The 27,638-nt window shown below is 39.9% G+C and overlaps 2 protein-coding genes, 1 long non-coding RNA gene and 1 pseudogene across 3 annotated transcripts; 1 reads left to right on the top strand and 3 right to left on the bottom strand.

The window, feature by feature from the left end:
• Nucleotides 1-1,790: 1,790 nt before the first annotated feature.
• LOC127491024 (uncharacterized) lies at nt 1,791-20,686 on the bottom strand. Its single transcript, XR_007919489.2, has 3 exons — nt 20,483-20,686; nt 11,573-11,668; nt 1,791-2,252 (listed from the first exon to the last, which is right to left on the bottom strand). It is a non-coding gene; the product is annotated as an uncharacterized lncRNA (long non-coding RNA).
• On the bottom strand, nt 8,181-10,431 carry LOC100342784 (olfactory receptor 10A7). Its single transcript, XM_002711045.4, has one exon. The coding sequence runs from the start codon at nt 10,168-10,170 to the stop codon at nt 9,220-9,222; it is 951 nt and encodes a 316-aa protein (XP_002711091.2). The 5' UTR covers nt 10,171-10,431; the 3' UTR covers nt 8,181-9,219.
• Nucleotides 20,687-21,782: 1,096 nt separating the features above from the next.
• Nucleotides 21,783-23,069, bottom strand: LOC138844490 (S-methyl-5'-thioadenosine phosphorylase-like; annotated as a pseudogene).
• A 2,698-nt stretch (nt 23,070-25,767) lies between these two features.
• On the top strand, nt 25,768-26,879 carry LOC100355613 (olfactory receptor 10C1-like). Its single transcript, XM_017342160.3, has one exon. The coding sequence runs from the start codon at nt 25,839-25,841 to the stop codon at nt 26,796-26,798; it is 960 nt and encodes a 319-aa protein (XP_017197649.2). The 5' UTR covers nt 25,768-25,838; the 3' UTR covers nt 26,799-26,879.
• The last annotated feature ends 759 nt before the right edge of the window (nt 26,880-27,638 follow it).

Genomic DNA, 27,638 nt, shown 5'->3' with positions numbered 1-27,638 from the left:
GAATTTCAAACTCAAATTCATTCAATAATGGGCTCATAGTGTGCTTCCCTGGGTTAAGTCTCTACAGATCATCTCACTGAGTGGGATTTAGAGAATTTAATCATCATTGTCAAAGACAATAGTAAGCAGGATGACATTTCCATTTAAGGATTAGAATCAGAGATCTGAATGTCAAAGAAATAGGCACAGTGCTGAGATTCTCAGGAAGATATGTGAGAGACACAGGTGTTTGCTTCTGCTCTCCAAGTGGTCACATCCAATCTGCAGAAAAAATATTCAAATTTATTCCACATAAAAGTGGTGTTTCAAGTGCATTTATTTACCTGTCTACATTTCCACTGCTGAGTGGTTAAAGTAATACTAGCTACTATGGCAGATAAATTTTGAAGTGATTGGGGCATTAATGTAACGAAGTTAAAAGAGCATTCGGGGAAGGCAATGATCCTAATTATTCAGCACGATCACTTTTCACAAACTGGACATACATACCCATGTGAATAGCACTCAGAAGAAGAAACAGAATATTAACCAGTAATTGTAAATCCTTGCTCCTAATCCCTTCGCGTCATTAATCCTTTAATGTTAGACACCATCCTTAATTCCAATAGACCAGAGGATACTTACGACTGCACCAACAGATACATCTGGAGGCTTCTATCTCACACAGGAATGTTTACTATCATTTATCAACACCCTCAATAGCAATTTATTTTTTTGGTAACTATTTCTATTTTTTTAAAGATTTATTTATGTATTTGAAAGGCAGAGTTACAGAGAAAGGGAGTGATAGACAGAAAGAGATCTTTCATCTTCTGGTTTACTCCCCAAATGGCCACTACGGTTGGGGCTAGGCCAGGCTGAAGCCAGGAGACCGAAATTCCATCCTGGTTCCCCACATACTTGGGCCATCTGCACCTGCCTTCCCCAGGTGCATTAACAGGGAGCTGGATCAGAAGAAGAGCAGTTGAAATTCAAACCTGTGCTCTTATATTAGATGCCAGCATTGCAGGTGGAAGTTTGACCTGCTGTGCCACAACTCCTGACCCTCAACAGTGATTTCCTAACTTTTTAAATAAATTTACTCTTATTAAAAAATGAAAATATCTGTGTACAAGAAGATCTGAAAAATATTCACAGAAGTTTTATTTATAATGTCTAAACTGGAAATGCTTATTCTGCGATTAAATATTTTTGTGATTTTTGCATAGAATCCTCATGATTTAAGCAGAAATGTTAGTAATAATGTTTTTAGGCAGAAATTATAAGTTTCCTTTAAGGCTTTTTCTTTTTTAAAAACAGATTTATTTATTTATTTGAAAATCAGAGTTACAGAGAAAGAGGGAAGAGACACAGAGGGAGAGAGGTCTTCCACTTACTGGTTCACTCCTTCAAATGCCTGCAGTGGCCAGGGCTAGGCCAGCCCAAAGCCAGGAAACAAGAGCTTCTTCCTGGTCTCCCATGCGATGGCAGGGTTCCAAGCACTTGGGCCATCTTCTACTGCTATCCCAGGTATATTAGCAAGGAGCTCGGTCAGAAGAAGAGCAGTTGGGATACAAACCGGCACCCATATGGGATGCCAGCATCGCGGGCAGCAGTTTAACAAGCTATGCTTGGGTGCTGACCCATAAAGCTTTCTTTTTTTTTTTTTTTTTTTTTTCAGCGTGATAAGGTTTATTTACAAAGTGAGCACATGAGGGCTTCATTTAGGGAGATGGGCCAAAAAGTTAAAAATGGAATTTCATGCCCTGCTCTGCTTGTCCTGGGTGCACGAGGTAGAGAGCGAGAGCGAGAGAGAGAGAGAGAGAGAGAGAGAGGGCATTCCTCTCCACCAAGTTTGTTAAGAGCTTTGAAAAGGCAGAGTGGTTCCATAGTACTGACCCCAGGTTCCAGGTAAGAGGAGGTTCGTCCTGGGGCAGGGTCATCTGATTAACATATGTGTTAATAGGATTTCATGGAGGTGGGAAAGGTGTAGCCTCCAGCTCATGAACTATCCATCTCCCTGACTTTTCCCACATCATTCCCCATCAGAGATTCTGACCCCTAATCTCAAGAGGATGCTGAAGGATGTAGAGTCATCATATCTTCTGTGCCTACTTCCTGCTGACCATGGACGCAGCCCCTGCCTCTCTCAGGTCCAGAAATATCTTCCTGTCCCATCTGATGAATCCACTTCATGAGCTGGAGAATTTCCAGTCACCACCAATGGCTGTGTGCCCTACATGGTCATCATTACTTTTAGAAGTTGGTGAATTCTGAAACACAGAAGTATATCAATCAGTATGAGCAAAACTGGAGAAAAACAAATTGCAAGTGGGAAATGTTAAAGTAAAATCTTTCCTTAATTGAACCCATAAGCAGGACCTTTCAGCTAAGCATATTTGAAAAGCTTGATACATATAAAGTATTTATTTAAAGTTTGGTCAAATCACTTTTTTGTCAAGTTTATCTTTTCCTGTAAGAAAGTATCTCTCAATTGCTTTGAGAAATGAAAGAATTCATTCAAGTCTTTTTGATCCTACAAACAAGATCAAGGTAACATTACATGCTCAGATAACTCAAGCCTAGAGAAAGCTGATACAGCGTAAGATTCAGATAAAATATGGGATTCACTCAATGTGTACTCACAGAATTCCAAATATGTGCTTTTCATTAAGTCTTAAATATACAGTGTTAGATGAAGTCCTTTGCATAATAATACAATTCAGTGAGAATAAGCACATATTAATGAAATAATATAATTGAAATATAATAATAATTAAAGGTATCACGTATAACATATGGTGTGAAAATGTCATGTACAAAATATGCAATTTAAGAGTCAAGTGGAGATGGAGCAGTAGTTATGTTGTATCTGTTTCAGGGAAGCGTCCCCTGAGGAAGTTAGTTAGGTGATGTCTGGAGAAAGATAGGGAGAACAGTGTTTAAAGAAAAATCTTAGAGAACTTAAATTTAACAGAGTTTAACTGAGCAGAGCAAAAGATTCATATACCAGTTAATGATCAGGTCTTAACAGAATGATCTCTCCTGCAACTGTGTGGAGGCTATGTTTATAGCAACAGAATTGCAAATGTCATTCCAAAATGGTCAGATTGGCTTCAGGTCAGTGTTTGCCTTATTTGGAAATAGCCTTCAGTCTATTGTTGGCTGAAGACTCAGCTGCTAAGATTGACGAAGGCTCCAGTATTTCCATCTGTTCCCTTTATGGTTTTGTCTTCTTTGGTAAAGAAATGCCTTCTTAAGAAACAACCTTATTGTTTTCCTAATGGGCAATACCATTTACATCCTTACCATCAATGAATAAGAGTTCCCGCTACTCCACATATTTGCCATCATTTGCTATTTTCAACATTTTAGAACTTAGTCGTTTTAACAGGTATATATTGTTGTCTTATTTTTGCTTCAATTTGCATTTCCCTTAAGACTTGTGATGTTTGGCATCTTTTCATATGTGTATAAATCATCCATATATTTTCTTCTGTGAGGCATCACCAATGATTTATGCTCTTAGCCTACTTTCTAATTGCATTGTTTATTTATTGTTGTTGACTTTTAAAAGTTCTTATATATATTTTGGTTAACGGTCCTTTGTCAGACGTGTTCTTTTCCAATATTTTCTCCTGGTTTGTGACTTGTCTTTCCTTTCTCTAGACACTGCCTTTCACAGAGCAGAAATTTTTAAGTTTAAAAAAATTAACTTTTCAATCCTTTCTTTCAGGGATTGTGTTTTTGGGATCATATCTAAAAGGCCATCAGCACACCCAACATCATCTCTATGTTTCCTATATTCTGCATGTGGTGCCAATTTGCATTTATGTTTGTAATCCATTTAAAGTTAAATTTTGTGACAGTGTAAGATCTAGGTCTAGAGCCTCTTATGCTTAGCACGGGCTCAATGAATGGATGTTGAGCTAAAGTGAAATCCCCAATCACCAAACTGAAATGTGATCAAGGGTCCCTTTTCTTTCTTTGCAAACACATAAGACTCTGTGGCAAGAACTCCTGCTCTCCCGTGCGCCCCAGGAACACCTGGCTGTTTGGGAAATATTTATGCTGGTGACAAGGATATTTTTAATTCTGAAAACAGGTTATTTTTTTTTTTGACAGGCAGAGTGGACAGTGAGAGAGAGAGAGACAGAGAGAAAGGTCTTTTGCCGTTGGTTCACCCTCCAATGGCCGCCGCGGCCAGCGCACCATGCTGATCCGATGGCAGGAGCCAGGTACCTATCCTGGTCTCCCATGGGGTGCAGGGCCCAAGCACTTGGGCCGTCCTCCACTGCCTTCCTGGGCCACAGCAGAGAGCTGGCCTGGAAGAGGGGCAACCGGGACAGAATCCGGTGCCCCAACTGGGACTAGAACCCGGTGTGCCAGTGCCGCAGACAGAGGATTGGCCTAGTGAGCCATGGCGCCGGCCAAGTTCAGCTATACTTAATTCCCCTCAGAATCATTAAACATAGCACCTGTTTCATTAAACAGATCCAGAACAATTCACCTTGTGCAATCATATCACATAAACTTTTGCTTTTGACTCATTCCAGAAAATTGTAAAATTTAATGTAATGGACCTAAAAGGAGGGAGGGTTGCCGGCGCTGCGGCTCACTAGGCTAATCCTCCACCTTGCGGCGCTGGCACACCGGGTTCTAGTCCCGGTCGGGGCACCAGATTCTGTCCCGGTTGCCCCTCTTCCAGGCCAGCTCTCTGCTGTGGCCAGGAAGTGCAGTGGAGGATGGCCCAAGTGCTTGGGCCCTGCACCCCATGGGAGACCAGGATAAGTACCTGGCTCCTGCCATCGGATCAGCGCAGTGCGCCGGCTGCAGCACGCCGGCCGCGGCGGCCATTGGAGGGTGAACCAATGGCAAAAGGAAGACCTTTCTCTCTGTCTCTCTCTCATTCTCTCATTGTCCACTCTGCCTGTCCAAAAAAAAAAAAAAAAAAAAAAAAAAAAAAAAAAAAAAAAAAAAAAGGAGGGAGGGTGTGGAAGTCTCAGCTCAGCTATAATTGGGAGCTGGACAGGGCAAGGTGGGTGGATGTGTTCAACAGCTGAACCCAAGATGAGGGGCCACCCAGGAAGGGAGAGCCTCTGAGTGCACTTGAAAGCAGCATCCCTTGGTACTCACAGAGCTTGGGGTTTGAATCCCAGCTGAGTTCATGCCTGGACGCCCAGCCAAAAGACTGGCTGATTTTCTCACCAGTAAGATGAGTGCTGTCTGTGATTGTAACAGCCTAATTTTCTTTCTTTAAAAAAAAAAAAAGATTTTATTTATTTATTTGAAAGTCAGAGTAACACAGAGAGAGGAGAGGCAGAAAAAGAGAGAGAGAGAGGTCTTCCATCTGCTGGTTCGCTCTCCAATTGACCACAACAGCTGGAGCTGCACAGATCCAAAGCCAGGAACCAGGAGCTTCTTCCTGGTCTCCCACATGGGTGCAGGGGCCCAAGGACTTGGGCCATCTTCTGCTGCTTTCCCAGACCATAGCAGAGAGCTGAATCAGAAGTGGAGCAGCAGGGACTTGAACCAGCGCCCATATGGGATGGCCCTGTAGCAGCCTTTCTTAAATGAGATGGCGCATGTTCAGTGGCAACAAGTGCATCCCAAGTGAGTTCCCTCCCTTCTCCCTCAGGGTATCAGAATGCCTGGAAGGCAGTGGACCTGGGTCCTAGGGCCGGTCCTGCCACTATGTGCCGACATGGCATTGGTGGTCGCTGATTAATTGTCTGTGGACCTCAATTTCTCCATTAGCAAGCAGAGAGTCTGTGATTCTCATCACTGTCTGCACATGGGCGGCAGCTGGGAGCCTTAAAATGCACTGGTGTCTGGATCCACCCCAGTAGGTAGGGGACAGCCTGGGTGTGCAGAAGTGATTATCTTCTCCATGCAGTTTATACCAGGGCACGTGGTGAAAGTGTAACACATCTTTAAGGTTCCCAGAGAGTGTGAGCTACGTGTCACATGCACTCTTCAGCGCTTTTCATGTACTGCTTGTTCCGTTTTTCTGTGCTAGTTTGTTAAGCTGCACTGCTAAACTGATTTTACAACTTCACAACCCGCTCTTGAGTCACATACAGATAGCAGAAAATCATTGCAGTAGAATTTCAGCAGGTTATCACTGAACTTAGTAACAATAATTCAAGAATGTGTTGTTCAATGTGAATTAATGCTATAACTAGTACTCAAACAGTATTTTTCACTTTGTGTTTCTATGTGGGTGCAAACTGTTGAAATCTTTACTTAATATATACTAAATTGATCTTCTGTATATAAAGATAATTGAAAATGAATCTTGAAGCGAATGGAATGGGAGAGGGAGCAGGAGATGGGAGGGTTGCGGATGGGAGGGAAGTTATGGGGGGGGGCCATTGTAATCCATAAGCTGTACTTTGGAAATTTATAATTATTAAATAAAAATTTAAAAAATTGAAAGACTGTTAAAGGAGGAATACTTTTTTATTTAAAATAAAAATTTTAAATAATTTTCATTTATTTAAACAGGAGGGAGAGAGAGAACAAGATCAACTTTCCATTCACTGGTTCAATCTCCAGATGCCTGCAACAGCCAGGCTAAGCCAGATTGAAACCAAGAGCTGGGGATTCAGTCTAGGTCTCCCATGTGGGTCAGAACCCAAATACTCAAGCCATCACTTTCTGTGATCCAGGATGCATATTAGCAGGAAGCTGGAATCAGAAGAGGAGCCAGGACTCAAACCCAGGCAGTCTGATGTGGGCTGCAGGTGTCCCACGGGGCATCTTAACTGTTGTGCCAAATGCCACCCCAAGGAGAAAGATTTAGAGGAATAGAAATGACCTTCCTCAAACTCTTCTCCCACTCAAAAAATATGCACCTCAACACGTCACAATTAAACTGAAATAGTCACTGCAAGTTGCACACTTGTGGTGGCTTTTAAATTTCCTGAAATTTGGGGCCAGCGCTGTGGCATAGCAGGTAAAGCCGCTGCCTGCAGTGCCAGCATCCCATATGGGCCCCTGTTTGAGTCCTGGCTGCTCCACTTCTGATCAGGCTCTCTGCTATGGCCTGGGAATGCAATAGAAGATGGGCCAAGTCCTTGGGCCCCTGCACCCACGTGGGAGACCTGGAGGAAGCTCCTGGCTTCTGGCTTCAGATCGGCACAGCTCCGGCCGTTGTGGCCATTTGGGGAGTGAACCAGCGAATGGAAGACCTCTCTCTCTCTCTGCCTCTCCTTCTCTCTCTGTGCAACTCTTTCAAGTAAATAAATAAATCTTTAAAAATAAATAAATAAATTTCCTGAAATTTGCTAAATGATGGAGAGTATTTACTGCTTGAAGAAGTTTTATAGTTATAAGATACATTGATTAATGAAGAGTTAAAGGAAGATATACTGCTATGTACACATTGTACATTCAAATCCAATATATCATGCTACTGGACATATAAGATATTTTTCAAAATTAAATTTTACTCAATCTCAGTTTTGTCTCCTCCACTGCTTTAAAAGCCAAAATTCCTAGGATTTTACCATGACAAAAATGTATCTGGAGATTAAAGGTTTATTATAATTGATTTCAAATTCAGAAGGATCTTAATCCAGGTTATTTTTAATACTATTTATTTATATTTATTTGAAAGGCAGAGTGAATGAGAAAGAGCAGGAGAGACAGAAAGAGAGATCCTCCATTCACTGGTCACTCCTGAAATGGCCACAATGGCTGGAACTGGGCCAGGCTGAAGCCAGGAGCATGGTCCATTTGGGTCTCTATGTGTATGGCAGGGGCCAAAGTACTTGGACCATCATCCCCTGCCTTCCCAGGCCCATTAGCATGGCGCTGGATCAGAAGTGCAGCTGCTGGGGCTACACCTGGTACTCCAGTATGGGATGCCAACATCAAAAGCAGCCCCTTATCCTGATGCTCCACAACGCTGATCCTCCCAACCCCAGTTAAATTTATCGTGGCTACTTATCTTCACCTTGTCAAGTTATTTACATTTTCTGATCCTAGTTTGACTTTTATGCAAAATAAAAATACAGTAGGATCTATCTCTAAAATTGTCATAATGGCTTGTGTTAAGGCAGTGCCCCAATAAACCATGTTTTCTATTTTGCTTTACTATATCAAGATAATGCCTCCTGTTTAAATATAAGAATAAAATAATGTCTAAGAATAGCTGATTACTAATTAATTAGTAACTAATTTAGCCAATGACCAAAATGATGCAGAATCATGTCACCAAATATTAATGCCAAAGTAAGTTTATTAAATAACCTAATTTAAACATTCAAGCAATATGAAGAATTCTTGTACTTTCAACTTTTTCAGTCACTAAAGCACAGTGCATGTTCCATCTTTGCATCATATCAGTTGCAGAATATACATATAGTGATTTGTAGTGGGATTTTTATTTACCCTCTGTAACTTCTCTTACCCTTTCCACCCTGTCCTGTGCCCTAAAGCCATCTGTCTCAGATTTGGTTTGGCCAAGAGCAGAAGCCAGCAATAGATTTGAGAGAATCAAAACAGAATAAGGCTGGGGTGGCTACCTTCCTCTACTGAACGACAGAGCTCCTAATAGGTGGCTTTTTTAAATACATATGGCTCTTGATTGATAATGGTTCAACGTCTTTTTTTTTTAATTTTTCCTTTATAAATTTGTGAAGAACATACACAATTAGTAGCAACTGTACTCTGAATTCTGGTATTTTCTAAGGCTGACATAACAGTACATGGCAGCATACTCTGTGCAATGCTGGGCAGCCGGGCAGCATCCGTGATCCACAGCTCACAGTCAGCCACGATCCTGGAGGTAATCAAGCAACACTCTACAGTGCACTGGGTTGCTAAGCTAGGATGTCTGGTAGCTTAGGTGGAATCAATTCTTTTTTACCTTGTCACACTTTCAACTTAGAATGGGCTCATCAGGACAAAGCTCCACCGTAGGTCAAACAGCATCTGCAGTTGTATAAATACACAGATGCCCTCTACTTGCCCCTTCAGGCCAAGGACTTTCCATGGTGTGACTTGGGTGGCAATATCACCGAACCCTGTCCTCAACTTTTAAATAGTCCTCTCATGGCATTTTTTTCTCAGTCATCCCCATGTGAGAGTACTGTCTCCTTCTCCCTGAGACCCAAAATGACCCACTGAGATGCACTGACTACAAGAAAGTGACACTGATGGCAACTCTTCCAGTCTTAGTAAGCTTTGGTCAGTGGGTTCTGCTGCTCCTATGAACACTCTCCACCACAGGACTCAAAACACATCTGACTTGCGCAAGACCTTCTGAGTGATTACCCTTTTGACTGCCCCTTTCACTTCATTGTTCCTCAGGCTGTAGATGATGGGGTTCAGCATAGGGGTGATGACAGTGTAGGACAATGACACAAGCTTCTTGCTCTCAGAGGACTGACTGGATTTGGGTCGTAGGTACGTCAGGCTGGCTGTTCCATAGAAGAGAGATACTACAATGAGATGCGAGGAACAAGTGGAGAAAGCTTTCTGGCGGCCAGTAGCCGATGGCATCCTCAGAATAGTTGCGATGATGCGAGTATAGGAGACCAAAATCAGGGAGAAGGGAAACATGATAAATAGTAGTGTGGAAGCAAGTGCTTGCATTTCATACATGGTTGTATCCTCGGTGACTAGTTTCAACACTGGAGGACCATCACAAAAAAAATGGTCTACAGCGTTCGGTCCACAGAAAGGAAGGGCCATCATCCAAGCTGTCTGTAGCATAGACACAGGGACACCGGACATCCAAGAACCTATGGCCATCCACAAGCACAGGGACCTGTTCATTATGACTGAGTAACGGAGGGGGTTACAGATGGCCACGAAGCGATCATAAGCCATCATAGAGAGAAGGAAGCATTCGGAGCTACCAAAGAAGAAGAAGAAGTACATCTGGGTTCCACAGCCCACAAAAGAGATGGTTTTCTTTGAGGACACCAGATCTACCAACATCTTGGGCACCATGACCAAGGTGAAGCAGACTTCCAGAAGGGACAGGTTTCGGAGAAAAAAGTACATGGGTGTTTGGAGAGCAGGATCCACACTGGTAACTGTGACAATGAGAAAGTTGCCCAACAAAGTGACCATATAGATGGCCAGGAACAAGGTGAAAAGGGAAACTTGCATCTTGGGATTGTTTGTAAATCCAAGGAGAATGAATTCAGTGACTCTGGTGTGATTTTCACAGACCATATCTTAGGCCAGTTTCAAAGAGCATGTATCGAAACATCTTCTAACAGTATGGAAACAAGCTCAAAAATGACTTTAGTAAAATCCATAAAGCACACATCTGTTCTGAGATGTTTCACTGTTTGGTTTCTCTGAAGCAGAAAGAATATTTATAATAAGATAATGAAGGAAAAAGGAACATTTTGCATTATTCTTACCAATTGTTTATCACCTTAGTAACAGTTTTTCTATCATCAGAGTCATGGTCTGCAGCCCCAATTTTCCTCCAGAGGCATGGTATTTGTTAGGCTTAAGTAGAAAGAGTTTAAACAAAGAATAGAATAGGATATTCTACCGACCTTTTAGTCTGAATGCTTATTAAGTTTTTGATAATATTGCAATTTCTTTTTTAAGTATTTCTTAACAGTAGTTGTACATATATATGTGCTACAGTGTAATATTTCAGTACATGTATACAAAGTGTACTGATCCAGCCAATGCAATCAATATTTCCCCTTCGTTGACACTACCTTATCATTGGAGCCTTGGAGCTCTTTTCTTCTGCTTGCTCACAAAATGTATAAGGAGTGAATTATCATTACCCCCACTCTGCTGTGTAACACTGGAAACTTTTTCCTTTGTTGTTCTAACTCTGATTTGGTACACATTATACAAATTCCCTCAAGTAATTACTCTTCTATGACTAGATTGGATGTTTTAGTTTTCACATATGAGAGACAGCATATGGTATTTATCTTTCTGTGTCTTGTTTATTTCATTTCATACAGTGTCCTCCATTTCCATCCATTTTGTTGCAAATGACAAATTTAGTTCTTGTTGTAGCTGAATAATATTTTATTGCATACATATACTTTTTTAAATCTATTCATCTGATAATGGACACACTGCCTGATTTCATGTTTCAGCTGTGTGAATGGTGCTGCAATAAATATGGTGAAATGGATGTCTCTTGACTTCATACCTTTTGGATATATACCCAGTAGAGGAATTGCTGGGTCACATGGAGAGCTATTCATAGTTTTTAAGGAACTCCAAACTGTTCTCTATATTGGCTGTATCAATTTACATTCCCATAAACAGTATAGAAGAGTCTCTCATTTTCTGCATCCTCAGCAGCATGTGTTACTTTTTGTTTGTTAATAGCCCATAATTTCAGGATGCAACAAAGAAAATAATGGACTGGTTTGACTTTCTAATCTTTACTATATTAATCACATTTCTACTGAATGAAGTGCACCTTACACCATTTCATCCACCATACACACACATTTACATAGATCAACACACACACTCGGAGATATGTGCATGCTTATGTGAACAGCCCAGCAAATAGATGTCATTAAATAAGTAAACAATCGTATGTTGATTCATGCTTTCAGTAGTCTTCGTGGGTCTGCTAACTTACGTGATTTTTTCTATTTTCTCTCAAAGCATTGTTCGACTCCACTGAGCCCCCACTTCTTACTATGTACGTAGTTATAGTCATTTTGTTTTAGTAGACCTGAAAAAAGAAAAAAACAGCCCTCTGAACAAATATGACTTGCAGTAGAAAACTCATCCTCCCAACACTGAAGCCCTGGCATCAGAACAGTTCTGCCCGTGACTGTGCATCTTCCCCGAATGTGGTCATAGGGGGAGCTTGCTGTGCTTACCAGTCCATGCCTGCTATTATCAACACTTACTATTGAACATCTGCTGAGCCACTCACAAAACTAATTCAACTATTGTGAACTCAAGCGCTGCATCTGACTTACAGTGCAGTATTTTGGCTAACAATCAAATCATCACACAAATTTTTCTGTGCAAGTAGTTCTTAGTAATAGCACATCAAGCATTGGCAACTACAGGAGCATGTATGGAAAAGTACACATTTACCGTGCTACTCTATACCTAAGCTGAATGATATATTCTACACCTTGCTTTATTTTTTCCATGCTTAAGGAAAGTTTCATTATTTGTTTTCCAACAATGCTTTTTTGCAATCCACAAATGCAAATTTAAAATAACATGTTTAAAAAAATTGAGATATAAAACAAATCACAAATAAGTATTTGGGTATTTCTTACCAAATAAAACCTCTATTTCTTCTTTAATTACAAGTTTGTGTTTTTTCTTCTTTTATTGAATTTTTTCCCAAAAAATCATTTCTTTAATGAGTACAAATTTCATAAGTACAACATTAGGAATATAGTGATTCTTCCCATAATTAGAAGTTTTATGACTTTTCCAAAAATGGTGTGCAATATATTCAGAGAAATGATAACTGACCCTGAAATAGATCCACAGCTAAAATCTTGAGAATTAAGCAAATGACTCAGGCAGAATCACCTGCCTAATCTTGGCTCTGTGCAGTTGATGTATTTTATGATACCATTTAAAAGTGTGATGGGCCTTGGGGAAATGATCCCTGAGACAATAGAAAGAATCTATTAATTGAACAATAATTTTCATCTCATGGGGAGGGGAATATAGAATGCTCATGCACTTGTCTATATTTCCTAGTTCTCAGGTCTGAGCTCACTGTGTGTCTTTCAATGATGGGCACTTTGTTGTGAGACTATTGGATGCATTGGTCAAGTCCCTTAAATTTACAACTATTAATATGTGACAAGATTATGTGAAAAGCATAGATTTCCAGCTTTGTTATCTGTAAATGTAATTTATTTTGTTACATTGTGATTGAACATTGAGGAGAAAAATGTATACCATGCCCTTCAGACTTACATGCTTCTTAAATTTTTAAACTAACTCCTGAAAATACCACTATTTTAAACATGTATTTGATCAAAATATTTTTAAAAAATTAACTATTTCAAATTCAATTGATAATTGGAATGATGATAATTGGCATGCATTTTACTGTTGTCCTACACCTTAGAGAGTTTAGTAATATCATGTAATATATTTTAAATAATATATTTAAATTTATAATATTATATAACATTAATTACATATTTAAAATAGTAAACATATTAAATATATATTATATAGAATATAATATATATTTGTGCATATTTATATATTATGTATTTTATATATTGTATTATACACAATATATTATACACAATATATAATACAATATGTAATATATTGTATTATCTACAATATATAAAATATATTATGTAATATAATATATAATTTATATTATTATATATGTATTATATATTATATTACATAATATAAATAAACATTATATTATCATGTGTTATATTATTATATTGTAATATATACATTATATTGTTATATGTGTTTTTATATACTATATTACATAACATAATATATATGAAACATATAATATAAAATATATACAATATGTGGTAAGGATATAATATGTGCTAAGTATATAATATATGTTATTATAAATCATATAATATATAATATACACATCAAGCATATTACATCTGTCATATAATACATACTATATCATATAATACATAAAAACAAAATATTATATACCATATCTGAAACATGTAGTATATATTGCATATAATATGATATGAATATTATATATCATAACTATATATGATATATACCATACAAATTTATAATACATACTCTATAATGTTATATATCATATGATATTGAAAATGTCATATGATATATAATAATTCATATATAGCATATAACATCATATATGTAAAATCTATTATATACTATTATATTGACTTCATGTATTATATTATGCATAATATGCTATAATATATATACTATTAAGTTATAGTTGCACATAATAAGCTAAATTATATATATTTGTATCACATTATATACCTTTTATGCTAAATGGTGAATAGTATATAATATATATAATACATTATATCATATGTAATATATTTAATGGTATATATGTGATAGTGCATTGTGTGTTATATATTATATATTTTATAACTGTATAACATAATTATATAACATAATGAAGTGTGAACATATTATATTATATATGATATATTAAGTATGTGACAATATATATGAGTTATTAGATACCATATATTATATAATGGTTTATTATTTAATTATAGATAATGTATTACATGATATATGTAGATTGTTTATATATCATATATGTCACACTGTGTTATATGTAATATATGAGTTATTATATGTCATGTATCATGTATATTATGTGCAGAATATATTATGTCTTATATATGTTACATGTATTAGATATTGAGGAATATTATATAATATATAATAATAAATATATAATTAATTATATATCATCTGATATATGTTATATATCATGATACATAATAATGCATATGTAATATATTATATAATTGTGATATATAAATGATACATAATATATTGTCATATATGCTTCATATATTGCATTATATATTATATCATATATCATATACTATACATTATATAACATCATATATGTTTTTCATATAATGATGCATGTAATATTATATAATATCACATATATACTAGTAAATATAATATTATAAATTATATATTTCATTTATAATATATTGTTTATTATACACTTTATGTGTTATGTGTCACATATTATGTATTATTATTATATATTATTTACATATATGTTATATAGTATATTACAATATTACTTATATTGTATTATTGCATTATATTATTTATTATATAGTGTATATTATGTATCATTTATTATATGTGTAGATTATATGTTATATATCATATGATACATGAATATACTATCATCTTATATATCATGTATGATATATGATTTGATATATTATATATTATATGATATATAATATATTCTTTATTATCATATTACATATCATATCTTGTGTATTGCACATAATATAGTAATATTATATATCATCATAATGATATAATTATTAAAATATAACTATACCTCTAAGGTATAGGACAACACTAATATATATATAGTTATATTATAAACAATATGGGGATTCATAAGTTTCCATGACAGTAAAATCTCATAATATTCAGCATGGTCAATGACACAAAGAACCAGAATTTTTTTCTTATTTTCCTAATCTGTGAATTATTTATCCTTAGAACGTCTGCATTTATTTTCATCTCAGAAATTAACAGTATACTTTGCAATATTTTTCATGTGCTAACAAAACTGTGGAAGTAACTTCCTTTATTTATTGCCACTATATTTGTTGCAGAACCATGCAATGGGTATCATGGTAATCATCCTGGTTGAACATGTTTCATGTTGTAATATTAGACTCACCCAGAAACTGCTCTTTTCCTCTCGATATTTTGATTAGACACAGTGGCAGGGAGTAGATTTGAAGAGTAAAACAGACATGGATCCAGTCTCAAAAAGATTGCATTTTAATCATTCTCATCTGATGAAAGTTTTCTTGAGAAAATAAAGAATGAAGAAATATCAGCAGGAAAAAATACTCTCCTACAGCTGATGAAATAAAAATCACCATATGATTTGTTGATCTAGGATTTGGTCTGTAACCAAATTTCAGTTTGAGAACTTCAGTGTGGGAATTCAACCAGACCATGTTAGCTGCCGAGGCTTGGTTATCAGTTTGGAGGCTGAATGTCCCTCAATGCCCCGTGTATTAGAGGTTTGGTTGCCAAAGTCTTACATCAATGATACTAAGAGGGTGAATATTTGATATAAAGATAGTGTTTGAAGGTGGGGTCTTTGGGAGGTGATTGGATTGTGTTTGACATTAGTGTGGAGCCCCCACATTGAACAGACCCATGTTACCCTCCTCCCCACATGACACTCTGCTCCCCTCCAGGCTCTGCAAGCCAACACCATCACCAGAAGCCAAATCAATGCACCTGCTCCATCATGGATTGTACACCTCCAGAACCATAAGGAAACCTCTCTCCTTCCTAAGTAGGTTGTCTTGGGATTGCATTTCAGTAATAAAAAGCTGAGTAATACAATGGGGAATATACATAAATATAAATACACTCAAAGTGTATACATATGAAATGTTGTAAAATACTACTTGTGTAATTTAAACTGGAGATGTGTTTTTTTAATAACCTGACTACCCTTCTCTACTAACCTGGAAGTTACTTTATAGAAGTCACAGAGCTTCGTAATTTAAATAGCACTGGAATGTTTCCTTAAAAACAAAATAAAGATCTGAATCTATCTTTCTTTTTTAAAAAATTATTTATTTACTTATTTGAGAGGTAAAGTTACAGACAGTGAGAGGGAGAGACAGAGAGAAAGGTTTTCCATCCTCTGGTTCACTCCCCAAATGGTCTTAACGGCCAGAGCTGGGCCAATCCAAAGCCAGGATCCAAGTGCTTCTTCTGTGTGGGGCTCCATGGGATGCGCAGCCATGGGAGCCCCCACGTCAAGGTCGGTCTGATGGCTGTTGCTGTGTCTTTATCACAAGGCAGATGTTGCTAGTTTCGGTTAGGGCAATGCTTTCCCACGGTCGGGACTTTCCAGAGGAGTTGAAAATGTTGTAAACAACAAGATGGCGCCAAGGACCGCGCGGTGAGCCTGCCTGCTGCGTGACACCTCATCTGATTGGCCCGAGGACACATGCACACTGCGTGAACAGACAGCGGATTGGAGTGTTCCGTGCATGGACTTGAGCCCACTTGCAATTGGCCAGATATTGTATATAAGCTGTGCGCTGAGGAAGGAGGGGGCTTTTCTGTCCACTCTCCTCCCTTCATTCTTTCTCTGTCACTGTTATTTTCTTATTAAAAGTCTACTGAAGACTGATAAGCTGCAAACAGTGTCATTCCTCTGCGGGCAAAGGAGCGACACTTCTTGGTCTCCCACACTGGTGCAAGGGCCCAAGCAGTTGGACCATCTTCCGCTGCTTTCCCAGACCACAGCAGAGAGCTGGATCAGAAGCAAAGCAGCCGAGACTCGAACCAGTGCCCATATGGGATGCCGGCACTGCAGGCAGAAGCTTTACCCGCTACACCACAGTGCCGGCCCCTCCAGTAAACTTTTGCTGCCATCTAACAATGATCCCCTTCTCATGTTCCAGCAAAATTCCTTTCATTTCCACCGTGCCAGCTGTGCCTTTAACATCTGTATTTCTGCTACCAATCTGTTCATGGCATCTCAGCATTCTCTCAAGCAAAAACACAATTGTTATCCATTGTACTGAAACTTATTTAGAAGCAGGAATAGAGGACAACACAAAGGAAAAACCAACCATGATACATGTGAGACAGCATAATGTCAGACCACAGCCTTACTCCTTTGTACCTATGATACACTGAAAATTACTTAGCTCTATATCTAAGTTTTGGTCTCTCTATGAGGATAACCATAATAACTCTTCTAGGGAGTTGCCAGGAAAATTAAATAAGGTAACAGTCTTCTACATATGAATTGTCAAACATTCTAATGAAAGGTAAAAATATTAGCTGTTAATCATATTATCACTATTATAAAATGATCTTAATACTATACTAAACACTATTAACATTACAAATTTACTTACTTATTTAATTTTTATTTATTTGGAAGACTGAGAGAGGGAAAGACACAGACAGACTGACAGACAGGGATCTCCTATCTGCTGGTTCACTCCCCGAATGTCCACCACAGCTGACACTGAGCCAAGCTGAAGCTGGGAGCCAGGAACTCAGTATAAGTCTTACACTTGTATTGGATGTCAGACACCCAGCCCTCGAGTGCACGGATAGCTGAAACTGAAGTAGCACAAGAAAAGTTTTGAATGACATTACACTGGACCCTTATCACTAATCGAATACTGTAAGCAAGAGAACTCTATATAATACCTGCGTTTGTTTATAATTGCTCTATAATACATGATAATTTTGAATTAATATTTTAAATCAAGAATTGAAATTCAACATAGACTCTTTTTTTTTTTTTTTTTTGACAGGCAGAGTGGACAGTGAGAGAGAGAGAGAAAAGTCTTCCTTTTACTGTTGGTTCACACTCCAATGGCCGCCGCGGCCAGCGCACCGCGCTGATCCGATGGCAGGAGCCAGGTACTTATCCTGGTCTCCCATGGGATGCAGGGCCCAAGCACTTGGGCCATCCTCCACTGCACTCCCTGGCCACAGCAGAGAGCTGGCCTAGAAGAGGAGCAACCAGGACAGAATCTGGCGCCCCGACCAGGACTAGAACCTGGTGTGCCCGCGCCACAAGGCGGAGGATTAGCCTAGTGAGCCATGGCGCCGGCCAACATAGACTCTTCTATATCCAAGATGTGGGAAAGAAACACATGAGTGGAGACCCTCACATCAAGTGTTAAAGCTCACAATTCTGTGGCCTGAATATCACAGTGAATAGGAACAATACAAAATCTGGTCCTGTCCTTGCCTTTTCTCTACTTAGCACCCGTTCTCTTGCCAGTTAGGACCAAATGTCTCCAACCTTCTGCCCCTACTGGCTGTTGTTATTTTTTTTTTTTTTTTTGACAGGCAGAGTGGACAGAGAGAGAGAGAGACAGAGAGAAAGGTCTTCCTTTTACTGTTGGTTCACCCTCCAATGGCCGCCGCGGCCGGCGCGCTGCGGCCGACACACCGTGCTAATCCAAAGGCAGGAGCCAGGTGCTTCTCCTGGTCTCCCAAGTACTTGGGCCATCCTCCACTGCACTCCCGGGCCAGAGCAGAGAGCTGGCCTGGAAAAGGGGCAACCGGGACAGAATCCAGCACTCCAACCAGGACTAGAACCCGGGGTGCCGGTGCCACAGGCAGAGGATTAGCCTAGTGAGCTGCGGCCCCAGCCTGCTGTTATTTTTATAATTCAAATTTGCTTTCAAAAAACTTCGATGTGCTTCATCTTCTTACTTCTTTTTCAAAGTTACTGATTTCCAAAGTTACCAATGGCCAAGGTGGAGCTAAAAATGAACAGATATTGAAAGCAACTTGTTCACAACTTCTCAGAAAAGTTTGGCACAGTTAGGCATTCTCTCTTTGAACACTCTTCTCATCCCTTCAAAAATGCCATATTGCTGGGTCAGGGTTGTGGTGCAGCAGAGTAAGCCACAGGCTCTCTCCTGCAATGTTGCCAGCCCATATTGGTTATTGCTGGAATCCCAACTGCTCCCTTCCGATCCAGCTCCCTGTTAATGCACCTGGGAAAGCGGCAGAAGATGATCCAAGTACCTGGGTCCCTGCACCCATGTAGGAGACCCAGATGCAGCTTCTGCCTTCAGCGTGGCCCAGATGTGGCTGTTGCAGCCATTTGGGAAGTGGATAGAAGCATGGATGAGCTCTCTCTCTCTGCCTCTTTCTCTCCATCCCTCACCCTTTGCCATTCAAAGAAATAAAAATAATTTTTTAAAATTTGTTTGTCAAATGGGATTACCTCAAATTAAGAAGTTTCTTACAGCAAAAGAAACAGTCAGGAAAGTGAAGAGGCAACCAACAGAATGGGAGACATGATTTGCAAACTACACAACTGATAAAAGATTAACAACTAGAATCTATAAAATGATCAAGAAACTCCACAGCAACAAAACAAACAACCCAATAAAAAGATGGGTCAAGGACCTTAACAGACATTTTTCAAAAGAGGAAATCCAAATGGCCAACAGGCACATGAAAAAATGTTCAGGATCCCTAGTCATCAGGGAAATGCAAATCAAAACCACAATGAGGTTTTACCTCACCCTGGTTAGAATGGCTCACATACAGAAATCAACTAACAACAGATGCTGGTGAGGATGTGGGGAAAAAGGGACACTAATCCACTGTTGGTGGGAATACAAACTGGTAAAGCCACTATGGCAGACAGTTTGGAGATTCCTCAGAAACCTGAATATAACCCTACCACAGGACCCAGACACCCCACTCCTTGGAATCTACCCAAAAGGAATTAAACTGGAAAAAAAAGAGCTGCCTGCACCTCAGTGTTTATTGCAGCTCAATTCACAATAGCTAAGACCTGGAACCAACATAAATGCCCATCAACAGATGACTGGATAAAGAAATTATGGGATATGTACTCTATAGAATACTATACAGCAGTAAAAAGCAATGAAACCCAGTCATTTGCAACAAAATGGAGGAATCTGGAAAATATCATGCTGAGTGAAATAAGCCAGTCCAAAAGGGACAAACATCATATGTTTTCCCTGATCGGCGACAACTGAGCACCTAAAAGGAAACCCGTTGAAGTGAAATGGACACTATGAGACACAATGACCAGATCAGCCCTTGTCTTGACTGTTGAGGAACAACTTACTATTTTATTCCTTTTAGTATTTTTTTTTTTGTTCTACTTAATACCATTGATTGAACTCTGTAATTAATACACAATTATTCTTAGGCGTTTAAGATTAACTGAAAAGTGATCTCTGTTAAATATAAGAGTGGGAATAAGAGAAGGAGGAGATGTACAGTTCGGCACACGCTCACTCGGACTCACCTCCAATGGTAGAGCTAGAAATGTGCCAGGGGATTCCAATTCAGTCCCATCAAGGAGGCTGTACCAGTGCCATCTCACTTGTTAAAGTGATCAGTTTAAGTACATAATTGATCAAAAAGATAGGCTAAGTGTCAGAGATTTCACTATTAAGACCAGTGTCTGCAAATAATGAAGGATAGAATTAAAAGGAAGAGAATGATCCTGCGGGGGGAAGCAGGACACACAGCAGACTCATAGAATGGCAAATGTCTTAAACAGCACTCCAGCCTCAGAATCAACCCTTGGGGCATTCAGATCTGGCTAAAAGGCCCATGAGAGTCTCGCAGGCATGGAAAGCAAAGACACTGTGGCAAAAATGACCTGAATGAAAGATCTCGGTGAATGAGATCTCAGCAGAAAGAACAGGCCATCAACGAAGGAGGCAGCTTTCTCTGAAGGGAGGAAGGAACCTCCACTGTGATATGGCCTTGACTAAATATGATCAGAGTTGGTGAACCCAGGAGGCTTACATAGCCTTGACAGCTCATGGCAAGAGCCTTGGGTGATTACTGACGTCATAAATAAGAGTGTCAATTGTTAAATCAACAATGGGAGTCGCTGTGCACCTGCTCCCCACGTAGGATCTCTGTCCTTAATGTGTCGTACTATCAGAATTAATGGTAAAACTACTAGTTGAACAGTACTCTATATCTTGTGCGGTTGTGTAGGTGCAGTCTATTGAAATCTTTACTTAGTATATACTAAGTTGATCATCTGTATATAAGGATAATTGAAAATGAATGTTGATGAAGAGTGGGATGGGAGAAGGAGTGGGAGATGCGATGGTTGTGGGTGGGAGGGAGGTTATGGGGGGAAAAGCCACAACAATGCAAAAGTTGTACTTTGTTTTTTTTGTTTGTTTGTTTGTTTTTATTTTTTACAACTTTATTATTTGATTATACTCATTGTAGGAAACCATGAGGATACAGAAAGATTCAAAGAAAATAAAAATTACCCAGTATCTCCTCCCCCAAATACAATAAAAGATTTTGTATACTTCTAGTCTTGCTGTACATTAACATGGCATTTTAAAACAAGTACTGTAAAATGCTTACATAGTTTTTCACTTTATATTATAGAATGGTCATTTCTTTTAGATATCAAATATTATGTGAAAACATGATTTTCAGTTGACTGCTTCACAGTTCAACCACAACTTATCTCCAACTGCTGGATATTCATATTGTTTTGAAAATCTGCTATTACTAATCCTATTAAAATTCTTATTTATATATGTATATGATAATTTCTGAAAGAAATTCTTAAGAGAATGCACAAAATAAAATGCCTATATATTTTTGAGCCTGTTGATACATTTTACCAAACTGCCTTCCAAAGATTGCACCAATTTACAGTCACATCAATAAGTAGCCAGAGTCCCATTTCTTCTTCACCGTCTTTGGCAACACAGGAAACCAGTTATTACTTCCCGGCCTTTACTGTGGCAAATTTAATAGGCAGAGGGAAGAATGTATCTTGTTTAATTCTAAAATGTACGATTTTTACCCACATGTGGACGGGGCACTTGCTTTTTCTCCCATGTTTTGCAGTAGTCCAGGTCTTCCAGGAGGAGTCTTGAGCATCTGCAGTGTACTCTCTTTCCTACACGTGTTTTTCTCTCCCAGGAATGTGCATGAAAGCTGCATGTCTTTCTCAGGAATTTTTTTTCCCCAAGTTAAGCAGCAATTCCCACGACGACAGGAACTAGAAAGTCACCTTTTTTCTAGGCAGCCGTGCTATTTTAATGTCTTGGTAATAAAACAGAAAACTGGGCCATATTCTTCAGGTTATGGAGGGTTTCGGACCATTCTGTGGACCCTATCTGAGGTATGGTGGTGAGGAGCAAACTTTTGGCTTTATTGGCATTTTCTTTCAGGGTCTTTAAGACTCGGTCCACTGAAACTGCTTCCTCGTGCTCCTTCCAGCAATCATAATCTGTTGCCATGGCAATACTTGCATAGCAAATTCCAGCCTCTTTGGCAAGAACCACCTCTGGAACAGTGGTCATATTGATAACATCCGCTCCCCAGTGCGGAACATGAAGCTTTCTGCCCGGGAGCTAAATCGAGGTCCTTCAATTGTGACCATTGTCCCCTTTGAGTGGCACCGGAGTCCTAGCTTCTTAGCAGTCTCTATGAGGACCTCTCTTGTTTTGGGGCAAAATGGCTCAGCCATTGGAATATGGCATACTCCTCTGGCACAGGAATGACTTCCATCATAGAAGGTCTGAGGCCTTGTCATGGTCCTGGCAAGGAGGACGCAATCAACATTTTTTATTTTCCCCAAAATTAAGGCATCGGATGGCTTGCCAAATGGAGTATCCACATATTTTTCAGTTCTTCCTTCTAAAATTTCTGGATCATCCAGGCCTGTTCCACCAATTATTCCAATCGTGGCTGATTCCACACGACAGCAGAGGCTGCCTAATTCCTGGGGAAGCGCACTCAAACGCAGGGACTCCAGAGATGCTGGGAGATGCCTGTGGACCTTCCTATCCCAGGGCCCCAAATCCCTTCACAGCGGCGGTGGTGGCGGCACCTGAGGCCATGTCTGCGCGGGGCAGGAGGCTGCTGCGAGCAGGCTGCAGCGCACGGCGCCAAAGTTGTACTTTGTAAATTTATATTTATTAAATAAAAAATTTTAAAAAAATAAAATTTGTTTATTTATTTGAAAGGCAGAGACAGACAGACAGAAAGAGAGAGAGAGAGAGAGAGATCTCCTTCCATCCTCTGGTTCATTCCTCAAATGGCCGAAAAGGCCAGAGCTGTGCCAATCTGAAGCCAGGAGCTGGAGCCTCCTCCAGGTCTCTCATCTGAGTGCAGAGACCCAAGGACGTGCACCATCTTCCAAAGCTTTCCCAGACGCAATAGTAGGGATGTGGATCAGAAGTGGAGCAACCAGGACCTGAACCACGCCCACATGGGATGCCAGCACTGCAGGCAGCAGCTTCATCCACTACATCACAGTGCAGGTCCCATAAAAACAATTTTTAAAGAATACCCGAAACACACAAGGCTTCATTTTTTCTGAGGCTACAGGAGAAGCACCAAGAACGTGTACACTGTCTAGGGTGAGACACTACCTAAAACTCCACGCTGGGAAGCTTCATCTCAGCTTGACTGGGCCAAGGAACAGCAGGCAGCCTGGTAAGCTGGGATGCATCTGTAGGTGTCTCCAGAGATCAGTGTGTGAGGCCGAGGGGACTTGGGAAGACCCACCCTCCCTGGGAGTGGGCACCATCGCATCTGCAGAGGCCTGGGGACAACGAGATCCAGGAAGGGGACCGCGTCTGCCTCCGTCCCGCTCTTCCTCTCCTGGGAACTCCAGGCTCCATGAACTCAGGATGCCAGGGGCCTGGGTGCACAGAAGTGTGGCCTCAGATGGAGGCTTACATTATCAGCTTCCCTCTGAGGCCTCTGGATCTGGACGTGAGCCAGGATGCCTCCATCCCAGCATCTCCATCTGGCAGATGGCCTGTCCTGAGACTGAGCGGCCATATCAAATGAACCCATATCCCAGTGGTCTCTTTTTCTTTCTCTCTCTGTGTCTATAGTTTTGTCTGTCTATCTATCTATCTAATGTATGTATGTATGTATGTATGTATCTATCTATCTATCTGTCTATCATGTGTCTATCTATCTATCTTACCCTATCCTATCGCCTCTTTCAGAGAACCCTAACACAAATTGCCATCCTTGGGTTTAAGATGGGACTTGTGAGAGGAAACTCACGTCTATGTCACACAATAGCTTCACATGTGACTTCTCAGGGGCCGTATTTGCTCCTCATCTCCTGAACTCTGTCAATTTGTCAGAGAAAAGAAACTGTTCTGGTGGAGGACATGAGTGTCACTGAGAATGAGAAAGTTTTTCACTTGCTGAAGAGAGTACAAGAGTTTTTTTTTTTAACTTCTGATAAATTGTTTGCCTTAATTCCATTGGAAATTTTGAATATTCCTCACCATGCCCATTTGTGTGCTGCTGACAACTGAATCACCAATAAGAATAAAATGACTATCACACGTGGGAGTTAGGGAGGAATTGTGTTGCCTTTGCTGTACAAATACCTGAGTCATCATGTTCATTGGAGGAGATAATTATGACAAACATCCATAAAGTTCCATATTTATTTCATTGGCATGATAGGTGCATTTAAAAAAACTTACATTTTATGCATTGAAGCTTAATAATGTAATTGGCACAATAGGTTATCTCTGGAAATACATTAAAATACTAAAAAACCAAATTGCACATGTAACATCCATCCTTGTTGTTTCCAAACATAATCCTCTAGAGGCACATATAATTATGCCACACAGTGGGTACAATCCCTATGGTAGCTATTAAGAATAAAAATACTGCCAATCCCTTAAAGCCATGTTCTTTTTCAAAATTGTAGGAAGCTCTACAAAAGGAAAACAACATTTACCTTCTAGTTCTAGCTATGTTCTCCTACTCATGATTTCCTTGAAAATTCCATTATTTTGAAAAGAAGATTCTGTTAGTTTTTATTTCCTTGGATCTCACTGTCTACTTTGGTGTAGCCTGTCTAAGCCGAACTGCAAAAATGTGTGTATAAATGTAAGTGTAACTTGAAGAAAAGTTGGAGAAATTTAAAGACAGGAACATATTATCTTTGCCTTATACCCAAGTTTTATATGACCCTTTGCAAATTTACCTAAAAGCATTCTATTTGAAAGGCAGAGAGATGGACAGAAGTCTTCTATCTGATGGTTCATCTCCCAAATGCCTGAGAGCCGGAGTCCGGAACTCCATGCAGGCCTCACAGGGAAGTGTGGGAAACCAAGAACTTGAGCTGTCTCCTTTTGCCTTCCAGGGTGTGCAGTAGCAGGAATCTGGAATCAGAAGATTTGCTGGGACTTGAAATCCGGCACTCTGGAACGGGACACGGACATCGCAAGTGGCGTCTTCACTGCTGTGCCAAATACCAGCCCCGTAGGTGATGCATTCACAGTTCTTATGTCTTCATATACTACTTACAAAACACTGTTATATACAACGACAGCATTGATAGGGTAAAAACAAACCGTCAGGTGATATCACTTAAAAGAACTGTTTCTTTAAATTTTTTGTAAAATAACAAAGGATCCACCCACAGCTCAAAGTCAGGAGGAATGCAAGCATTCCGAGTAGTAATCTAGAAAGGTGGGACAAAAGGACTCTGGGTGTCGGACGTCCACCTCCGATCACAGACTCTGGGGGAGTTTCTTGCTGTAGCTGGACAGAGAGCTGTTTTAGACAGTTGGTTCATTGGTATCGTCTGCCTCCTATTGTCTCATCGTGGCTCCAAGTCCACGATGATTGGAAATCAGACCCTCTGTACCCATTTCACGTTTGTGGCTTTTTCCTCTCTAGCAGAGTTACAGCTGGTCCTCTTTGGTGTGTTCTTAGTCATCTACTTATTTACGCTGGGAGGCAACTCCATCATTATCTTCCTGATCAGCGTCACCCCTTCCCTGCACACCCCCATGTATTTCTTCCTGGTGAACCTCTCCTTCCTGGAGATGTGCTACATCACCAGTGTGGTGCCTCAGATGCTGGTGCACCTGCTGGTGCAGAACAAGACCATCAGTGTGGCAGGCTGTGCAGCCCAGATGTACACATTTACCATCCTGGGGCTGACAGAATGCTGCCTGCTGGCAGCCATGGCTTATGACCGCTTTGTGGCTATTTGCTACCCACTGCATTACTCCCTCCTGATGGGTCCTGGCGTGTGCCTGAAGCTGGCTGCAGCATCTTGGCTCACCGGGGTGGTGGTGGAGTCAGCCCAGACCACGTGGATCTTCAGTCTGCCCTTCTGTGGAGCAGGGAGGATTCAGCACTTCTTCTGCGATATCATGCCCGTGGTGAAGCTGGCCTGCGTAGATACCTCCCACAATGAGCTGGTGCTGTTCTGTGTCTCTGTCCTCTTCATCATGAGCCCCTGCCTCCTCATTCTCTGCTCCTACATGCGCATACTTGGGACCATCGTGGGAATGCCCTCAGCAGCCGGCCGCCGCAAAGCTTTCTCCACCTGTTCCTCTCACATCCTGGTCGTTTCCCTCTTCTACGGCACTGCTTTGTTCACGTACCTCCAACCCAAGACGGCACACACCCCGCGAACAGACAAAGCGACGGCACTCATGTACACAGTGGTCACTCCTGCTCTGAATCCTGTTATCTATACTTTGAGGAACAAAGAAGTGAAGGAAGCCTTTCAAAGGATAACACAAAAGAATGCTCTTAGGCAAATGGCCCAAACTAGCCGTGGTAGCTGAAACTTAAACTCCAGAGAGTGTACCCCGATGTGGTGATTCCTCTGTCAGTATGTACTATGATTTAATGGTTAATAGCTTAGCATCCAGGAAACCATTTGATTTGTTCTACCTTTTCCAGTGAGTATAAGCAAAAGGGACCTATGAAGCAGAATCATTCAATGTTTCAGTCATTTGTTTGCTCACCAATAGGAAAGACCCTCAAAAAGTTCACGGAGAATGCATATGATGAAAAGTTTGCGAGAATTTCAATTTTGCACCAAAGGAAACATCTATCACTATCATTTTCTCCACAAATATTTGAAGTAGGTTTCATGATCTAAGCCCCCCCACCCCCCGGCCCCGTGTGATAACCATCATTTTTCTATTTCTCTAGGAGTGATGGGCTGATGGTCAGGGTGTTTCCCTTCAGTTTACCAAAGAAAAAGAAATAGTGTTCTTCTTGAGAAAAAGACTAAAGAAAATAAGATGTAATAATTTTTGGTAGCACATATGGGATACTAGAATTTAACTTACTTAGAGTCTGCTCCCTGAATTGCAACATATATATGTTAATAATCACACATGTTAAATAATCAATTGTTAATAAATACTAATGAATGATATACACTGTGACACCATTTCAAATATGTAACCTTCAAGTCGGGTGAGAGACTTCGATTCTTTGGTCAAAAGTAAATTCATGCTTTGCTCTTATCTATTTGTTGTTGTTTATCTTTCGTGTGAATAAAGTGTTAAGGAAGCTTCTCCCTATGTGACTTTCTCTTTCCTTGCAATTACTGTGATCCAATTTCAATGTCATTTTCCTTTAGCACTGTAAATGCAGTCCATCTAATTAATCCT

Source organism: Oryctolagus cuniculus, chromosome 11, assembly GCF_964237555.1.
Source record: "Oryctolagus cuniculus chromosome 11, mOryCun1.1, whole genome shotgun sequence".
NCBI classification, from domain to species: Eukaryota; Metazoa; Chordata; class Mammalia; order Lagomorpha; family Leporidae; genus Oryctolagus; species Oryctolagus cuniculus.
The sequence above is the reverse complement of the archived record's forward strand: the minus strand, read 5'-3'. Positions and strand labels throughout refer to the sequence as shown.

Excerpts from the sequence above, each read along its gene's own strand:
- LOC100342784 (XM_002711045.4), bottom strand. The coding sequence starts at position 10,170 with ATGGTCTGTGAAAATCACACCAGAGTCACTGAATTCATTCTCCTTGGA.
- LOC100355613 (XM_017342160.3), top strand. The coding sequence starts at position 25,839 with ATGATTGGAAATCAGACCCTCTGTACCCATTTCACGTTTGTGGCTTTT.